This window comes from Saccopteryx leptura, chromosome 3 (assembly GCF_036850995.1).
Source record: "Saccopteryx leptura isolate mSacLep1 chromosome 3, mSacLep1_pri_phased_curated, whole genome shotgun sequence".
Taxonomy (NCBI): domain Eukaryota; kingdom Metazoa; phylum Chordata; class Mammalia; order Chiroptera; family Emballonuridae; genus Saccopteryx; species Saccopteryx leptura.
The window spans coordinates 371,705,036-371,721,966 of NC_089505.1; the positions used below are offsets into that span (position 1 = coordinate 371,705,036).

Sequence of the window (16,931 nt, forward strand, 5' to 3'; positions counted from 1 at the left end):
AGCCCTACCCAGAGGTTTCAGCTCTGGCCTGGAGCCGCATCCGTCGGGACATCGTTGGGTGCGTGGTGGACTGGGCGGACTGGACTGGACCATCCAGGGAGGCCCCGAAACCCATCCTAGCCCAGCTCTTGGAGCCGCGCGTTTTTCTCCGTACCGCTCCGTACCGCTTCCCCACACATCCTAGAACCCTGCGGTTGTCTCCGGGCTTGTCCCTGGGTTGGACCCAGTGAGGAATGGGGTCTGGAACAGCCTGCTCGGCCTGGGGTCACTTCCCCTAGGGTCTGGGGGCAAGTCTAGGACCCAGCGACAGTGAGGCCAGCTCTCCCCACAAGGAATACGTGAGTCACTAAGGGTGACAAGAAGCTACACCAGCAGGTTTCAAGACCAGTTGACTTTAGTTTATGACCCCAAACCTACTACTGGCCCCTAATTCTGTGCTTCCCTTTCCCTGGAACAATGGAGCCATGAGGGGACCCCAGCCCCATCACATGCAACCCCCTTTCCCCCTGGAGGCTTCCCTTACCACTGCCTTTGGCTACACATCCAGAAACAGGCCCTGAAATTCTTTTCTAAAATTCCCTTGAACTCACAACCCCCACTCCCCTCCCATGCTCTCCTCTCTGTCACATAAGCTGGTTCCTCAAGCATCCTTTCACTTTTTTCTTCCAGCACCTGGCAGTCCTGTGAAGTGTCACTCACCTGCTGCCAGGCCTGGTCCTGTCTCACCTACCCAACTAGCCACCCTCCGATTAATGACTGAACTACAAGCCTTGTCAGGGGAGGCTTTGCGCATGATCTAACCGCACCCCCATCTGCAGACTATTCTTAGATACGGATCTCTGCAATCCTAGCTTTTTCATTCTTAACTCTCCTTGCTTAATCTCTTGTCTACAAACACGAGATACAGTTTTGTGGATGAACCTTCAGAAATCAAAGGAGAGAGCTTCATTCATACAGAAACATTTCATTGCAAAGTATAAAGGCCAGAGCTCCTACTGGGAGGAGCTGAACCAAGAGACGGTCACCCTGTGCATTCATCTGGCAGCGGGACAGACAGCCACTAGGAGGTAGACCCCAAATTGAGAGCGATGACCCAAGTAACTAAACGCGGGAAGTATTGGGGAATGAATTAGTACAGAAACAACAGAATGACTTCAAGCAGAATGACTTCACAACTGAAAGGAATGCTTTAATAAAAATCAAAATACACATGGCAATGTATACACTTCAGTGCTATATATAGGCTGAGGTGCCAAGTAGAGAGCTCTTTGTTCTAAGTGGAGCAGAGTTGATCAGTGTGGGCCACCTGCCAATACTCTGTGAAATAAAGACAGATTGACAAGGCACAGGGGAGAGAACACCAAGATAAGAGAGAATGAACAACTATAAGAGGCTTGGCTTTATTTAAGCGCAAAGGAAAAACACAGGCAACGGAAAGGACAATGGAAAAGCAACAATGTAACCAGGTGTATAAGACAAATATGTATAAGTGTCATTGAAGAAAATTTAGTATGTTGAAGAATAGAGTAAAATATCTTTGAGAGTTGAAGTACAACCACTTAAAAATAAGTTCATTCACTCTCAAGAGACAGAAAGAAGTAAGAAGCCGGTTTCAGGGTCAACACTAGCCTTACGGAGCAGCTGCAGGTAGGTGAGGTTCTCGTGGGTGTTGGGGTCGAAGAAGCCCTTGGTGTCGTCGCTCGGGTCGGCCAGGACGCGGTTCATCTCCTCGTCAAAGTAGCCGCGCTGGTAGGCCACATGCACGGGCACACGGTGGCTGTGCACGGGGTCGATGATGCCGCCCGTGGCGATCTGGGCCTCCAGCAGGCGGATGCCGTGGTCCCTGACGATCAGCTCCTTCTTCATGGCCTGGAAGAGGGACAGCTGCTCCCCGGTGTAGGGGTCGGTGTAGCCGGTGACCGCGCGCTCGGCCGACAGCAGCTTGTCCCGGATCTCGCCGCCCACCACGCCCGCGGACACCGCCTCATCCACGGACAGCTTCTGGTTGCACACGGGGTCGATGAGGAAGCCGGTGGCCGCCTGGGCCTCCAGCAGCACCAAGGCCGTGCCCGGCCGCAGGTGGCCCGCCCGCATGGCCTGGTAGACGCTCATCTTCTCCGGCCCCCCGGGCGCGTCCTTGGCGGGCACCAGCACACCGGCGATGCAGCTCGTGCCCTCCAGGTAGCGCCTGACCGAGCTGATCTTCATCACCTCCTGTGGACTCTTTGTGCCCTGGGCCAGGCCACGCAGGGTCTCGGGGTCCAGGATTCCGGACGTGCCCAGCTGGGCCGCGGACACGTGGCGCCTCAGGCCCCGGAAGGACACCTTGGCGAGGCGCTCCTCTGTCTCCTCGATGACCTGGGTGAGGATGGCCACGAGGTCGGGCAGGGCCAGGTCGCCGGCGGCGTGCTGGGCCAGGAGCTCTTCCCGGCGGGTCTGGCTCAGGTAGGAAGAGGAGAGGACGTCCCACACGGAGACGGTTTGCCCTCGCAACCGCCCGACACGCACTTCCATGGTGGCCGCACGTAGGGCCTGCTCCGGGAGACGCCCAGAGGTCTCGGAGCCGGCCTCAGTGTCCCCACGCCCGGGTGGACCAGACATCTGCTGGCTGGAGGAAGTGCCCTCAGGGGCTTTCTCCAGGCCCTGGGCCTCCTCAGCCTCCTCGATGATGGTGGTCAGCCGGCGGGTCAGCGCGGGCAGGCCCAGCTTCCCCGAGCGGAACTGGGCCAGCAGCTGCTCCCTCTTCGTGGTGCTCACGTAGCTGGACGCCAGCACGTCCCACACGGGCACGGCCGGCCCCCGCAGGCGGCCCACCTTGACCTCCATGGTGGCCGCACTCAGATCCTGCTGAGAGTCTTCAGGGGGCGGGCGCGGGCTCCGGTCAGCGGCCCGGGACAGCTGCGAGGCGAGGGAGGCGCCCACCTCCTGTGCGGTCAGCTTGCCCTCCCGGTACCTGGCCAGCAGGTCCTGCCGCAGGCTCTCGGACACCTCCCGGTAGCAGAGCAGCTCCCAGACAGAGACGTCCTGGCCCTGCGTGAAACCCGTCGCCTGGGGCGGCCCCACGTGGACGGCACGCAGGGTGCGTCGCAGCTCCTCGCTCAGCTGGCGCAGGGCGGAGTCCCGGCCCAGCAGCTGCAGCATGTACAGCCCCGTGTCGGGGTCGCGCACGCAGCGACGCAGCAGCTGCAGGTAGGTGAGGTTCTCGTGGGTGTTGGGGTCGAAGAAGCCCTTGGTGTCGTCGCTCGGGTCGGCCAGGACGCGGTTCATCTCCTCGTCGAAGTAGCCGCGCTGGTAGGCCACGTGCACGGGCACGCGGTGGCTGTGCACGGGGTCGATGATGCCGCCCGTGGCGATCTGGGCCTCCAGCAGGCGGATGCCGTGGTCCCTGACGATCAGCTCCTTCTTCATGGCCTGGAAGAGGGACAGCTGCTCCCCGGTGTAGGGGTCGGTGTAGCCGGTGACCGCACGCTCGGCCGACAGCAGCTTGTCCCGGATCTCGCCGCCCACCACGCCCGCGGACACCGCCTCGTCCACGGACAGCTTCTGGTTGCGCACGGGGTCGATGAGGAAGCCGGTGGCCGCCTGGGCCTCCAGCAGCACCAAGGCCGTGCCCGGCCGCAGGTGACCCCCCCGCATGGCCTGGTAGACGCTCATCTTCTCCGGCCCCCCGGGCGCGTCCTTGGCGGGCACCAGCACACCGGCGATGCAGCTCGTGCCCTCCAGGTAGCGCCTGACCGAGCTGATCTTCATCACCTCCTGGGGACTCTTTGTGCCCTGGGCCAGGCCACGCAGGGTCTCGGGGTCCAGGATTCCGGACGTGCCCAGCTGGGCCGCGGACACGTGGCGCCTCAGGCCCCGGAAGGACACCTTGGCGAGGCGCTCCTCTGTCTCCTCGATGACCTGGGTGAGGATGGCCACGAGGTCGGGCAGGGCCAGGTCGCCGGCGGCGTGCTGGGCCAGGAGCTCTTCCCGGCGGGTCTGGCTCAGGTAGGAAGAGGAGAGGACGTCCCACACGGAGACGGTTTGCCCTCGCAACCGCCCGACACGCACTTCCATGGTGGCCGCACGTAGGGCCTGCTCCGGGAGACGCCCAGAGGTCTCGGAGCCGGCCTCAGTGTCCCCACGCCCGGGTGGACCAGACATCTGCTGGCTGGAGGAAGTGCCCTCAGGGGCTTTCTCCAGGCCCTGGGCCTCCTCAGCCTCCTCGATGATGGTGGTCAGCCGGCGGGTCAGCGCGGGCAGGCCCAGCTTCCCCGAGCGGAACTGGGCCAGCAGCTGCTCCCTCTTCGTGGTGCTCACGTAGCTGGACGCCAGCACGTCCCACACGGGCACGGCGGGCCCCCGCAGGTGGCCCACTGTGACCTCCATGGTGGCCGCACTCAGATCCTGCTGAGAGTCTTCAGGGGGCAGGCGCGGGCTCCGGTCAGCGGCCCGGGACAGCTGCGAGGCAAGGGAGGCGCCCACCTCCTGTGCGGTCAGCTTGCCCTCCCGGTACCTGGCCAGCAGGTCCTGCCGCAGGCTCTCGGACACCTCCCGGTAGCAGAGCAGCTCCCAGACAGAGACGTCCTGGCCCTGCGTGAAGCCTGTCGCCTGGGGAGGCCTCACGAGGACCGCACGCAGGGCGCGTCGCAGCTCCTCGCTCAGCTGGCGCAGGGCGGAGTCCCGGCCCAGCAGCTGCAGCATGTACAGCCCCGTGTCGGGGTCGCGCACGCAGCGACGCAGCAGCTGCAGGTAGGTGAGGTTCTCGTGGGTGTTGGGGTCGAAGAAGCCCTTGGTGTCGTCGCTCGGGTCCTCCAGGACGCGGTTCATCTCCTCGTCGAAGTAGCCGCGCTGGTAGGCCACGTGCACGGGCACGCGGTGGCTGTGCACAGGGTCGATGATGCCGCCCGTGGCGATCTGGGCCTCCAGCAGGCGGATGCCGTGGTCCCTGACGATCAGCTCCTTCTTCATGGCCTGGAAGAGGGACAGCTGCTCCCCGGTGTAGGGGTCGGTGTAGCCGGTGACCGCACGCTCGGCCGACAGCAGCTTGTCCCGGATCTCGCCGCCCACCACGCCCGCGGACACCGCCTCGTCCACGGACAGCTTCTGGTTGCGCACGGGGTCGATGAGGAAGCCGGTGGCCGCCTGGGCCTCCAGCAGCACCAAGGCCGTGCCCGGCAGCAGGTGACCCTTCCACAAGGCCTGGTAGACGCTCATCTTCTCCGACCTCCCGGGCGCCTTTTTGGCGGGCACCAGCACGCCGGCGATGCAGCTTGTGCCCTCCAGGTAGCGCCTGACGCCCTCCTCTTCCTTGATGTCCTCCACGGTGCTGCTTCCCGCCTCCAGCTTCTGCAGCGTCTCCTTGGTGATGATGGCCGACTGGAAGAGCTCGGAGGCTGTGATCTGTCGCCGGATGCCTCTGAACCACAGCTGCTTGGTGGTCCTCTCCTTATCATCAATCATCACAAAGATGGTCTTCACCACCTTGTCCAGGGCGTGCGTGGTGTCTTGCTTGTATCTCCTGACCAGCTCGAGCTTTCTCTCCTCTGTCACGTACTCGGAGTTCAGCAGCTCCCATACCGAGAGCTTCTGTCCCCGGTACCTGCCCACTGTGACCTCCACCCACTCGGTCTCAAGGGCTTTCCTCGTGGCTTCGTCGATGTACGTGGCGTCTTTGCCGTCGCCGGTCACGGGGAACAGAGCCCAGCCTGTGCCCTCCTCCCGGCGGCTCCTGTCCTGGAGCTCCTGGTATGTCACTTTCTCCTGTGTGTTGGGATCCACGTACCTCTTATTCATGTGCTTCTGGTCGGACACGAGTGGGTACGTGTCCCAGTTCAGACAGCCGCGCCTGTAGGCCGTGTCCAGTGGCAGCCGGTGGTGGTGCAACGGGTCAATGACACCCCCTGTGGCCACCTGCACCTCGAGCAGTCTGAGCGCCTCCTCCCGGGGAACTAGCTTCCTTTCCATGGCCTGGAACAGCGAGACTGTGTTCCCCGTGTCTGGGTCCGTGTAGCCGAAGGCGGCCCTCTGAGCCTTCAAGAGCCTCCTCCGGAGCTCCTCGGCCACCAGGCCGGCGGCAACGGCTTCGTCCACGGAGAGCCTCTGGTGTCTGCTGGGGTCCAGCATGAACCCTGTGGCCGCCTGGGCCTCCAGTAGCCAGGCCGCAAACCCTGTGGGGATGAGTCCCCTCACGCTGGCCTCGTAGATGCTCACCACCTCCTGCGTGGAGGGGACGGTCACTCCCGCGATGCAGCCACTGCCTTCCAGGAAGGTCTTCACGTGCTCCAGCCCGCGGAGGGCCTGGGCCCCATGCTGCGCATCCAGGGTCTTCTTATCGATGATTCCGGCGTTGAAGAGCTCCGCGGCCGTCACCTCCCCGCCGATTCCTGGCACCTTGATGGCCTGGTGGCGCTTCTCCGTCTCCTCGATGGTGGCGGTGACGATGCCCAGCAGCTGCTGCAGGCTGACCGTCTGGGCTCGGTACTGCTGGACCAGCGTTCGCCGCCGCTCCTCCGTGAAGTACTGAGACGACAGCAGATCCCAGACGGACACGCTCTGCCCCGCAAACCACCCCACGGGCACGGTCGTGATCTGCGACCGCAGGACCCGTCTGGTGGCCTCGTCGATGTACATGTACGTCTCACCTTTCTTTACGATCTGTAACATGTACAGGCCGGTCTCGGGGTCGCGGACGCAGCGCTCCAGCAGCTGCAGGTAGGTGAGGTTCTCGTGGGTGTTGGGGTCGAAGAAGCCCTTGGTGTCGTCGCTCGGGTCCTCCAGGACGCGGTTCATCTCCTCGTCGAAGTAGCCGCGCTGGTAGGCCACGTGCACGGGCACGCGGTGGCTGTGCACCGGGTCGATGATGCCGCCCGTGGCGATCTGGGCCTCCAGCAGGCGGATGCCGTGGTCCCTGACGATCAGCTCCTTCTTCATGGCCTGGAAGAGGGAGATCTGCTCCCCGGTGTAGGGGTCGGTGTAGCCGGTGACCGCGCGCTCGGCCGACAGCAGCTTCTGGTAAGTCTCCTTGCCGAACATCCCCGCTGCAAACGCCTCCTCCACCGTCAGCTTCCGGTTCTGCACGGGGTCGATGAGGAAGCCGGTGGCCGCCTGGGCCTCCAGCAGCACCAGGGCCGTGCCCGGCCGCAGGATGTGCCTCCTCAGGGCTTCCGAGATGCTCACCCTCTCCTTGGTGGCTTGCACAAGGACCCCGGCGATGAAGTTGCCCCCTTCCAAAAAACGCTTCACGCTGTCCATCTCTGTCACCTCCTGCACGGTCCTTGTCCCCTGATTCAGCTCGTCCAGCGTCTTCTTGTCAATCACCTGGGACCTGAACAGGTCGCTGGCCGACACTTGCTTCCGGAGTCCTCTGAAGGTGGCCTGGGAGGGCTTCTTCTCCGAGGCCTCGACCAGGGCGGTGACCGCGTTGACCACGTGCCGCAGGGCCGTGGCCCTCCCAGACTGGCAGAGCACGGCCAGCTCCCGCCGCTTTTGGACGCTGACGTACTCTGAGTGCAGCAGGTCCCAGAGCGACACCGTGAGCCCTTTGAACCTCCCGGCGCTGACGGGCACCTTCATTGCCCTCAGGGCCACGGTGGTGTGGTTGTCCACATCAAGCACCACGTCCTGGGGCAGTGGCAGCAGCCACAGGCCGGTGTCCGCGTCGAGGACGCAGCGTTTCTTGAGCTGCTCGTACGTCACCTTGTCCCGCGTGTTGGGGTCGAAGAAGAACCGGCTGTTCTCGTCCGTCCCGGTCAGCACCTGGTGCGTGTGCTCGTCCAGGAGGCCGAGCCTGCAGGCTGCTGCCTGGGGTAGATGCACGCCATACACGGGGTCCACTGCACCCCCTGTGGCCAGCTGAGCCTGCAGCAGGGGGAGCCCCTCGCTCTGGGACACAAGCCCCTTCTCCATGGCCTGCCACAGTGAGAGGGAGCCCCCTGAGTAGGGGTCCGTGTACCCAGCCACTGCCCGCTCGGCCTGCCGGACCTGCTCACTCAGCGTTCCGCTCACCAGGCCGGCCTTGACCGCGTCTTCCACAGATAGCCTCTGGTTGGTCAGAGGGTCCACGAGGGAGCCACATGCCACCTGGGCCTCCAGCAGCCTCTGCCCCAGGCCCGTGGGCAGGAGGCCGTCATTCACCGCCCGGGTGATGCTGGCTTTGGTCCCCGAGGGCTGCAGCAGCACGCCGGCCACGCAGCCTGTGCCCTGCAGGTGGGCCTTCACTGTCGGCTCCGCGGCAACCTCCGCGGGCGACCGTGTGCCCTGAGCCAGTGCCGCCAGGGTCTCCCGGGTGATGATGCCCGCATCCAGCAGCCAGACAGCCGGGACCTCGCCCCTGGGGCCGGGCACGGTGACGCGAGCCTGTGCTAGGAGCTCCGCCCCCCGCACCCAGCTACGCACGGCCTCCTGCAGCTGCTGCACGGTGGTCTTCCCCACCCGGAAGTCTTCCAAGAAGCCCCTCCGCTGCTCCTCGGTGAAGTGGCAAGAGCAGAGCAGCTGCCAGAGCGAGGCGCCGCCCTCCGCGCCCGGCGTGGCCTGCAGGGTCTCCTGCGCCTGCTGGTCCGTGAGGACGGCGGGGGCGCTGTCCTGCAGGGGCAGGAGGTAAAGGCCAGAGGCCTCGTCCTTCAGAGACTGCCCCAGAAGCTGGGCGTAGCTGGTGCGTCCCCGGCTGTCCAGGGTGGGGAAGGTCTCGGAGGAGCCGGACAAGGCCGTCTCCAGCTCCTGGTCGATGTAGCCGCGCTGGGTGGCCACAGGCATGGGGAGGTGGTAGTGGCCTGTGGGGTCGATGACCCCTCCCGTGGCCACCTGGGCCTCTAGGAGACGGGCCGCCTGCTCCTCAGAGACAAGGCCCTTCTTCATGGCTTGGAACAGGGACACCCGCGTCCCAGAAAAGGGGTCTCTGAAGCCGGTCACGGCATCTTCAGCCTGTCTCAGCCGGGCGTACAGCTCGGGACCCACCAGCCCCCTGCGCACGGCCTCTTCTACCGACCAGGTCTGCTGGCTGAGGGGGTCTGCGAGGGCTCCGGTGGCCGCCTGGGCCTCCAGCAGGGCCAAGGCCGCCCCCGGGGCCAGCAGGTTCCGCTTCATGGCCTGGTAGAGGCTGAGCCTCTGGTTGGAGGACCGCAACAGCACGCCGCCCACGGCGCCGGACCCGCGCAGGTACCGGCGGACGCTGTCCATCTGGAGCAGGGCCTGGGAGCTGACCGCCCCTGCCAGCAGCTGGTCCAGGAGCTCCTCGTCGATGATGCGGGCCTCCAGGAGCTGGTAGGCGGAGGCCCGGCCCCGCAGCGCGGGCAGCGTGACGTCGGCGCCCCGCACCGTCTCCCTCTCCAGCAGCCGCCCCACCTGCTCCAGGGAGACCTCGCGCAGCCGGTAGCGGCGCACCAGCTGCCTCCGCTGGGCCTCGCTGCAGCACTCCGAGTTGAACACCTCCCACGCGGTGACGCTCCGCCCCCGGAACCGCCCCCACCTCACCGACAGCTGCAGGCTCTGGAAGGCCTGCCGCGTGGCGCCGTCCACCAGCTGGGGCTGCGCGCTCCTCAGCGGCAGCAGGTAGAGGCCGGTCTCGGGGTCCTGCACGCAGCAGCGCTCCAGCAGCTGCAGGTAGGTGAGGTTCTCGTGGGTGTTGGGGTCGAAGAAGCCCTTGGTGTCGTCGCTGGGGTCGGCCAGGACGCGGTTCATCTCCTCGTCGAAGTAGCCGCGCTGGTAGGCCACGTGCACGGGCACGCGGTGGCTGTGCACCGGGTCGATGATGCCGCCCGTGGCGATCTGGGCCTCCAGCAGGCGGATGCCGTGGTCCCTGACGATCAGCTCCTTCTTCATGGCCTGGAAGAGGGAGAGCCGCTCCCCGGTGTAGGGGTCGGTGTAGCCGGTGACCGCACGCTCGGCCGACAGCAGCTTGGCAAACACGTTGGGCCCGATGACGCCGGCCTTCAGCGCCTCCTGCACGGAGTATTTCTTGTTTTCCTTCGGGTCGATGATGAAGCCCGTGGCCGCCTGTGCCTCCAGGAGGATGAGTGCCGTGCCCGGCCTGAGGAGCCCCCTCCGCTGAGCCTCGTAGATGCTGAGCCGCTCCAGGGAGCCGGGCAGCAGCAGGCCGGCAATGCAGCCGGTGCCCAGCAAGTACCTCTGCACCGAGTCCAGGCTGCCCACGTGCTGGGCCGTGGTCTGCCCTTGTGCCAGCTGCTCATACACGTCCTGGCCGATGATCTCTGCTTTCAGCAGCTCTCCTGGTGACACGGGGACCCTCAGCCCCGCAAAGGCGGTCTTGGCCGTGGCCGCTGCCTCCTCCAGGGTGGCCCTCAGCTCGGCCCCCAGCTCCTCGGCCGACAGGAGGCCCTTCTCGTGCTGCTGCACCAGGGCCGCCCTCCGCGGCACGGGGACCTCCTCAGAGAAGAGCAGCTCCCACAGCGACACGGGCCGGCCCTGGAACTTGCCCACGGAGACGGTGGTCGTGGCCGCGCTCAGGGCCTGCCGGGTGCTGTGTGCGATGAACGGGAGTCCCTGAGGCTCCTCTCCGCGGGCCTGCCCAGAGAGGGGCAGGAAGGCCAGCCCCGTCTCCGGGTCGGTGACACAGCGGGCCAGCAGCTGCCCGTAGCTGAGGCTCTCCTGCGTGCCAGGGTCCGAGAAGCCAGCAGCCTGGGAGAGATGCTGCTGGGTCTCCTCATCTAGGCAGCCGAAGCGCAGGGCGGCCTCCAGGGGCAGCCGGAGCCTTCGGGCCGGACACACTAGCCCGCCCGTGGCCAGCTGGGCATCCAGGAGCCGCAGTGCCAGAGGCCGGTCCAGCAGCTCTTTCTTCATGGCCTGGAAGAGGGAGACGCAGGTGCCACTGAAGGGGTCGTGGAACCCCGTCACTGCCTGCTCGGCCTCCAGCAGCTGCCTGTGCAGCTCTGGCCCAACCAGGCCTGCCCTGACTGCCTCGTCCACGCGGAGCCTCCGGCCAGTGGCTGGATCCACCAGCATGCAGGTGGCGGCCTGAGCCTCGAGGAGCGGCAGGGCGGCCCCCATCGGGAGCAGATGCTCCGCCACGGCCTGGACGAAGCTCTTCTTGTGGCCAGAGTGCAGCAGGACCACGCCCGCCACGCCGCCCGTGCCTTGCAAGTAGCGCTGAACCTGGGGGCGTGTGCTCACGCCCTGCACCGTCAGCCTGGCCTCCCGCAGGCCCTGGGCCGTCTCCTCGTCCAGGACCCCGACCTCCAGCAGCTCGGCCGAGCTCACCGCCCCGCTCAGGGTGCGGAAGGTGGTCTTGAGGGGCAGCAGGGCCAGCCCCGTGCCGGGGGCCCGCGCGCACCTGCCCAGCAGCTCGCCGTAGGGCAGCGGCTCCAGCGTGTTGGGATCCAGGAAGCCCGGCTTGCTCTCCGACAGGCCGCGCCGTGTCTCCTGGTCCAGGAGGCCCATCTGGCAGGCCAGCTCCGGGTCCACGCGCCCGCCCCGGATGGGGTCCAACAGGCCCCCCGTGGCCAGCTGGGCCTCCAGCCAGCTCCACCCCAGCGCCCTGTCCACAACCTCCTTCCCGATGGCCTGGAAGAGGGCTAGCTTCTCACCCCCGTAGGGGTCAGGGTACCCAGTGACTGCACGCTCGGCCACAAGCAACTTCTCCTTCAGCTCCAGGCCCGCCAGACCCCGCTTCAGGGCCTCAGACACGGGAAGCAGCTGGCCCTGGGCAGGGTCCACGAGGCCCCCGGTGGCTGCCTGGGCCTCCAGCAGAGCCAGCCCGAGCCCCTCGGGCAAGAGGCCCTGCTTCATGGCAGCATAGAGACTCAGGACCTGGCCCGAGGCCTCCACGTGAACCCCAGCAATGCTCCTGGCCTGGGGCCCAGAGGAAGTGTTGGCTTCCAGCCCAGCCTTTGTGGTCTTGGGAACAATGGCTGGCTCGGTGCCGTTGGTGACCAGGACATCGGGAGGAGAGGCGTGGCCGTTCATGGTGCCTGGCTGGACGTGCAGAACTCACAGGCCCAAGATACGTTGTGTCTGCTCTCTGTAGAGGACGGAGAAAGGTCTGTTAAGGGCCTGGGGTGGCCTAAGGTGGGCAGTCAGGCTCAATCCCAGGTCCTGGGTGCCCCTCCAAGGACACCAGGACCAGCATCCAAGCGAGGTTCCCTGTCCTCTCACCACTGGGTCCCGGGAGGAAGCATGTGAGCACAGGCCAGCCAGGGGAACCTCTAGAGCAGCCCAGCATCCTTAGCACCCACCCCACCTGAGCCTTGGGAGTAGGGGGCTGGGCCCTGTGTAAACATCTGGCCTCGGCCCTGCACCCCCCCAGTGCCCACACCCCCCAGCAGCATGGCTCTCCTTGCTCCCCAAGGCTTCACCCTACCACCCTGTGTTCACAGGCACCAGCTCCCACCTTGTCCTTCTCCTCGTGACCTGCTCCAAGCTCACACCTTCCCTCCGGCTCCCTGCTGGGCTGCAGCCACCAACCCCTCCCCCACACTCCCCTCCTCCACCTCTGACCCCACCTGTGATGCCCAAGCCGCCCTCCCTTCAGCCTGGCTCTGCCCTACTCTGCCCAACAGGACCCGTGCCCTCTCGGAGTGGCCTCTCTGCTCCCACACCTGGGCATACCGGGGGCCCGGGGACACCAAAGACTCGGTGCCTCTGTTCTGGTCCTGTGAGGCTGCAGGCAGGGCTAGGCCCCCGTCTCTAGTCCTGTGGGTCCTGGTCAGCTGGCTCGAAGCCCAGCACCCCCATGGCTGTCCCCTCTTAGCAGACACGATTCTCTGAGCAGCAGTGACAGGTGCTTCACCTCTTGCCCAGGCCTGTTTCTTCCATGCTGGGTTAAATTGTGTTCCCAAAGAAAGATATGTCCAAGTCCTCACCTCCAGCCCTTGGGACCGTGGCCTTGTTTGGAAATAGGGTCTTTGCAGTTGTAATTAAGACGAGGTCACCCTGGAGCAGGGAGGGCCCCCCCCCAATCTGACATGCCCGGTGTTCTTAGGAAGACAGACACAGGAACACCTGTAATGCTGGAGACAGATGGGCGTGATGCAGCCCAGAACACCAAGGGTTGCCGCCCAACGCCAGAGGCACTGGTCTCAGATTCTGGCCTCAGCACTGTGGAGATTTATGGCCATTCAGGTAGTGGTAACTGTTGCAACAGCCTAGGAGACAGCACCAGCCTTCCCTCTGCCCAATGAACCGCCCCTTCCCTCTTTCCCCAGGGCCACGCCCTCACTCCCTGCTGTCGGGGTAACCCCACCTATGCCTGTCCTGGCCTCCCAGCCAGCTCCCAGCTGCCCACTCCTCACACTCCCGTACCCCACACAGGGTCTGAGGAGGCTCGCCGCCACTCCACAGCCTTTGCTGAGGTGAACGTGGACTCGGGCTGTCTTTGACCTCCAGGTCAAGCGGCATGGGGACCACACTGTCCCTGGTGACAGGGTTCTGCTCTGTCTCCACTTACCCGTTAACTCAAAGAGCTCCTCGAGAATGCCTCAGCCCCCCCACCCCCACCCCAGCCCATCAAACTTGCCATCGAGCCCGGCCTGTCCCAGGGTCACAGAACCAGGCGTCCAGCTACCTCCTGAGCATCAGCACCCAGCAGCCTCGCTCTCCTCGGGGCCCACGGCCACGGGCCCGCTGTGAGTGCCTGAGCCCTGAACTCCCCCGCTGGCCCTGTGAGGGGAGCCCCTCCACCCCGCCCGTCTCCTGTCCATGCCTGAGCCCTGAACTCCCCCGCTGGCCCTGTGAGGGACGCCCCTCCACCCCGCCCGTCTCCTGTCCGTGCCTGAGCCCTGAACTCCCCCGCTGGCCCTGTGAGGGACGCCCCTCCACCCCGCCCGTCTCCTGTCCGTGCCTGTGGCTGTGCTGCAGCCTGGAGCAAGAGGGGTCAGCAAGGGAACCCCCGGGCAGGGGCTAAGACCTCATGGGAAGACCTTCACAGAGGCTGGGCCCCTGCTGACAGCAGGAAGAGGCCAGAGCTTGGACAAAGACCTGGTGGGGTGGAGGCCTCACGGCCTTGTCCAGGCCCCATCGCAGGGAGGGCTGGGGGCGGATGACCCCACAGCTGCCCCCTCAGAATCAACCCCTTTGGGGGGCTGCCTGCTGAGGTCCCATCAAGCCCACCCTCCCTCACCCCCATGTGTGTGAAATCCTGCTCCCTCCCCTCCCTTGCACTGAATGCTGAATGCTGGATGGAGGCTTCCGGGGGTGCCCGCAGCTGATCTGCTGACAGTTGGTGCCAGGACCAGGCAGACACAGGGTGGGGCTCGGAGGCCCTGCAGGCAGGCCCAGCTGGATAGCAGAAGTCCATGTGGACGCCTGGGGTGCCTTGTGGTGGCCAGTGGAGAGGTGATCTCCACGGGCCAAGGCAGGCGGAGGGGCTTGCATTGGGAGAAGGCCACTGGCGTCACCTAAGCACATCAGCTCCCAGGAAGCCCCCTTCTGTCTCCCAGGATGGGGACCACATGAGTCCAGGAACCAATGGGTTGGATGGAGCAGCTGTGACCCCACCATCCCCACATTGGTCACAGCTGTCGTCCCACTGAGCTGAAGGCCGTGGCCACTAACAGGACACTTAGGCTCCCTGTGTCCAGGACAGTGAGGCCGGGGGAGGTGGGACCCACACTGCAGAGGAGCCGACCTCACCACCAGGAGGAGGCAGCGCCTGTGACAGGGTGGGGGCAGGGATTGTGCCCTGGTGGCCCCCCTGGCTCCTCTCCCACCCGGTTCTGGCAGCAAACAGACACGTCCAACTGCTCCGGCCTGAGACAGGACCTCAGGGACGAGGGTCCGCAGGGGCTGGGGTCTGTCCTGCCCACCTCCTTCTGCATGTCCCCAGGAAGAGAGAGATGCCTGCTAGCCCGGGAGAGGGCTTAGTGTGACTGTGGCGAGCACGGGGCGGCCCCGACCTTCCAGGGGTCAGCGAGACCGTATGACAGGCCAGCTTGTCTCTCTGTCCACTGGCTTCCTCTCTTCCTGTCCACAGGGGCCACCCCGAGGCACTCCCGAATGCTCTCTGTGTCAGAATCGGCTGCTGCTGCCAGGACCAACCTGGACCCGTGCCTGGCCGCCTGCATGCACCCGTGACACAGGCTTCCTTTCTCGTGTGTGCCACGCAGGCTGGCATGCAGCCCCTCAGGCGCGCCAGGTAACATGGCTGCCTGTGCGGGTGTCTGGCCGGGACCAGGGCTGGGAGGGAAGAGAGGCACCTCTCTACCCAGCAAAGGGGGGAGGGACGTTCTGAGTCACAGTGGGGGCAGCTGTTTGTGGCCCTCGGCCTGGACACAGGCAGCCAGTCCAGAGCCTGGACAGGCCGCATTGCAGGGAGAAGGGCCGCACCAGGACAGCACAAAGGGGACTCCTGGTGGGAGGGAGGGGCTAAGTGCCTGAGGGGCACAGACAGCAGAGAGTGGGGGCTACTGCTGGGCCAGTGTCACAGGAGGGTCCATTGCAGGGCTCTTTGGACAGCAGCTGGACAAAGGAGTCTGGGATTTGGAAGAGACAGACCAGGGCACGTGAGGGGTGTCCAGAGTCTGGTAGCGACACACCCACGCAGGCTCAGTGTCATAGAAACCAAAAGGTGGGTGTCCCAGAGAAGTGGCTACCAGCAGAAATAGGCACAGAGTGTGACAAGGGGCTGGTGGCCGTGGGGCTGGAAGGAGGCTGAGCAGATGCCTCTACCACAAAAAAATAAAATAAAATAAAAAGGCACAGGGACTGTAAGAAGGGAGGCCCCTCCTGTGGCTTCTCTGAAACAGCCAGCCACACCCCCCAGGGCCCCAGGCCAGGAGGAGTGGGAGGCAATTCCTGAGAAGAGCAGGTTTGAATTCCTGAGTGAGGCGGACACCAGGACACCACTGTCAATCCCCGGGGTGGGGGCTGGAAGCTAGCTGGCTGTCCACTTGAACCAGATCAGAACAGAATCAGGTGGCCAAACTGCCTCAGGCAGGGAGACAGCGACCTTTGCCTGGCTGCTGGAAGACCCGCCCAGGTGCAGACGGACAGAGATCAATGACCAGGCAGAATCTTGGCAAGATGTGCAGGTGGGTGGGGCACATCTGCCACCCAAGGGTCCTGAGATGACTCCTCCTAGGTGTCCCTGTGCCCACCCACGTGGCCAGCAGGCAGCTCCTTCAGTGGGTCAGCACCCCAGCACCTCGGGTAGCAGCCACACCGCCCTCTTGATCTCTCAGCCTAACAGCCTCGCCCCCTAGGTGCCCTGGCCTGCTCCTGTCGCAAATGCTACCCCCTTACCCGCGCTGCCCTACAGGGCGGGGGTGGGGGAGTGGGGAAGGGTGGGGTGAGTCGGACGGGGAGGAACCGAACCTGCAGAGCCCTGCCCAGAGAGGCGCACCCATCCTGCCGGGAAAACCTGGGCGGGCGAGACCCCCGCCCCCGCGCCGCGTCCCCCACGCCCACACGGGGAACCTCAGTCTTCCCAGACGCACCCCCGGCTGTGGACCTGGGCTGGTAGGGCGGGACCTGTCCACAGAGCCCCACTCGGCCCAGATCTCAGACTGCGAGGGAGTGGGACCACAGACGGGGGGGCCCCGCACCAGGAGCCCCAGCCCGGGCGCCACCGGCACGTTGGGCCCCCACCCGCGCCCCCTTCCCTCGGCCCGGGCCGAGCGCGGCGCAAGGGGCGCACGGATTTCGGTTTCGCTGGGGCCGCCCGCTCTCCCAGCCCCGACCTCCCACCTGCGCGCTCCAGGTGCCGCCCGCAGTCCTTCCGCTCGCTGGCTGCGCCGCGGCGCCCGGCACCGTCGGATTTAAACCCGCTCGGCCCCTCCCCGCGGCGGCCCCGCCCCGTCTGCGGGCGGCGGCCCGGTGCCGGCGCCCCGAAGCTAGGCGGAGCGGGCAGGTGCTGAGAACCCTGCGCGGCGCCGTGCCCACGCCCCACGCGCGACCCTTGGCCGGCCGTCTATGCGCACCCCAAGGCGAGGGGGCCCCCGGGGAGCAGGGTCCTCTCCCTCCCACCTCTGCCCCTTTCACCCCTCCCCCAGAGTCACCGCGAA

General features: G+C 65.5%; 1 protein-coding gene across 1 annotated transcript; it reads right to left on the minus strand.

The window, feature by feature from the left end:
- Positions 1 to 1,164: 1,164 nt before the first annotated feature.
- On the minus strand, positions 1,165 to 16,657 carry EPPK1 (epiplakin 1). The gene is made up of 2 exons (XM_066379608.1): positions 16,615 to 16,657; positions 1,165 to 11,953 (listed from the first exon to the last, which is right to left on the minus strand). The coding sequence occupies exon 2, from the start codon at positions 11,896 to 11,898 to the stop codon at positions 1,582 to 1,584; it is 10,317 nt and encodes a 3,438-aa protein (XP_066235705.1). The 5' UTR covers positions 11,899 to 11,953; positions 16,615 to 16,657; the 3' UTR covers positions 1,165 to 1,581.
- Between the last annotated feature and the right edge of the window lie 274 nt (positions 16,658 to 16,931).

What these genes read in the sequence shown, in the direction of transcription:
- EPPK1 (XM_066379608.1), bottom strand. Translation starts at nt 11,898, where the DNA reads ATGAACGGCCACGCCTCTCCTCCCGATGTCCTGGTCACCAACGGCACC.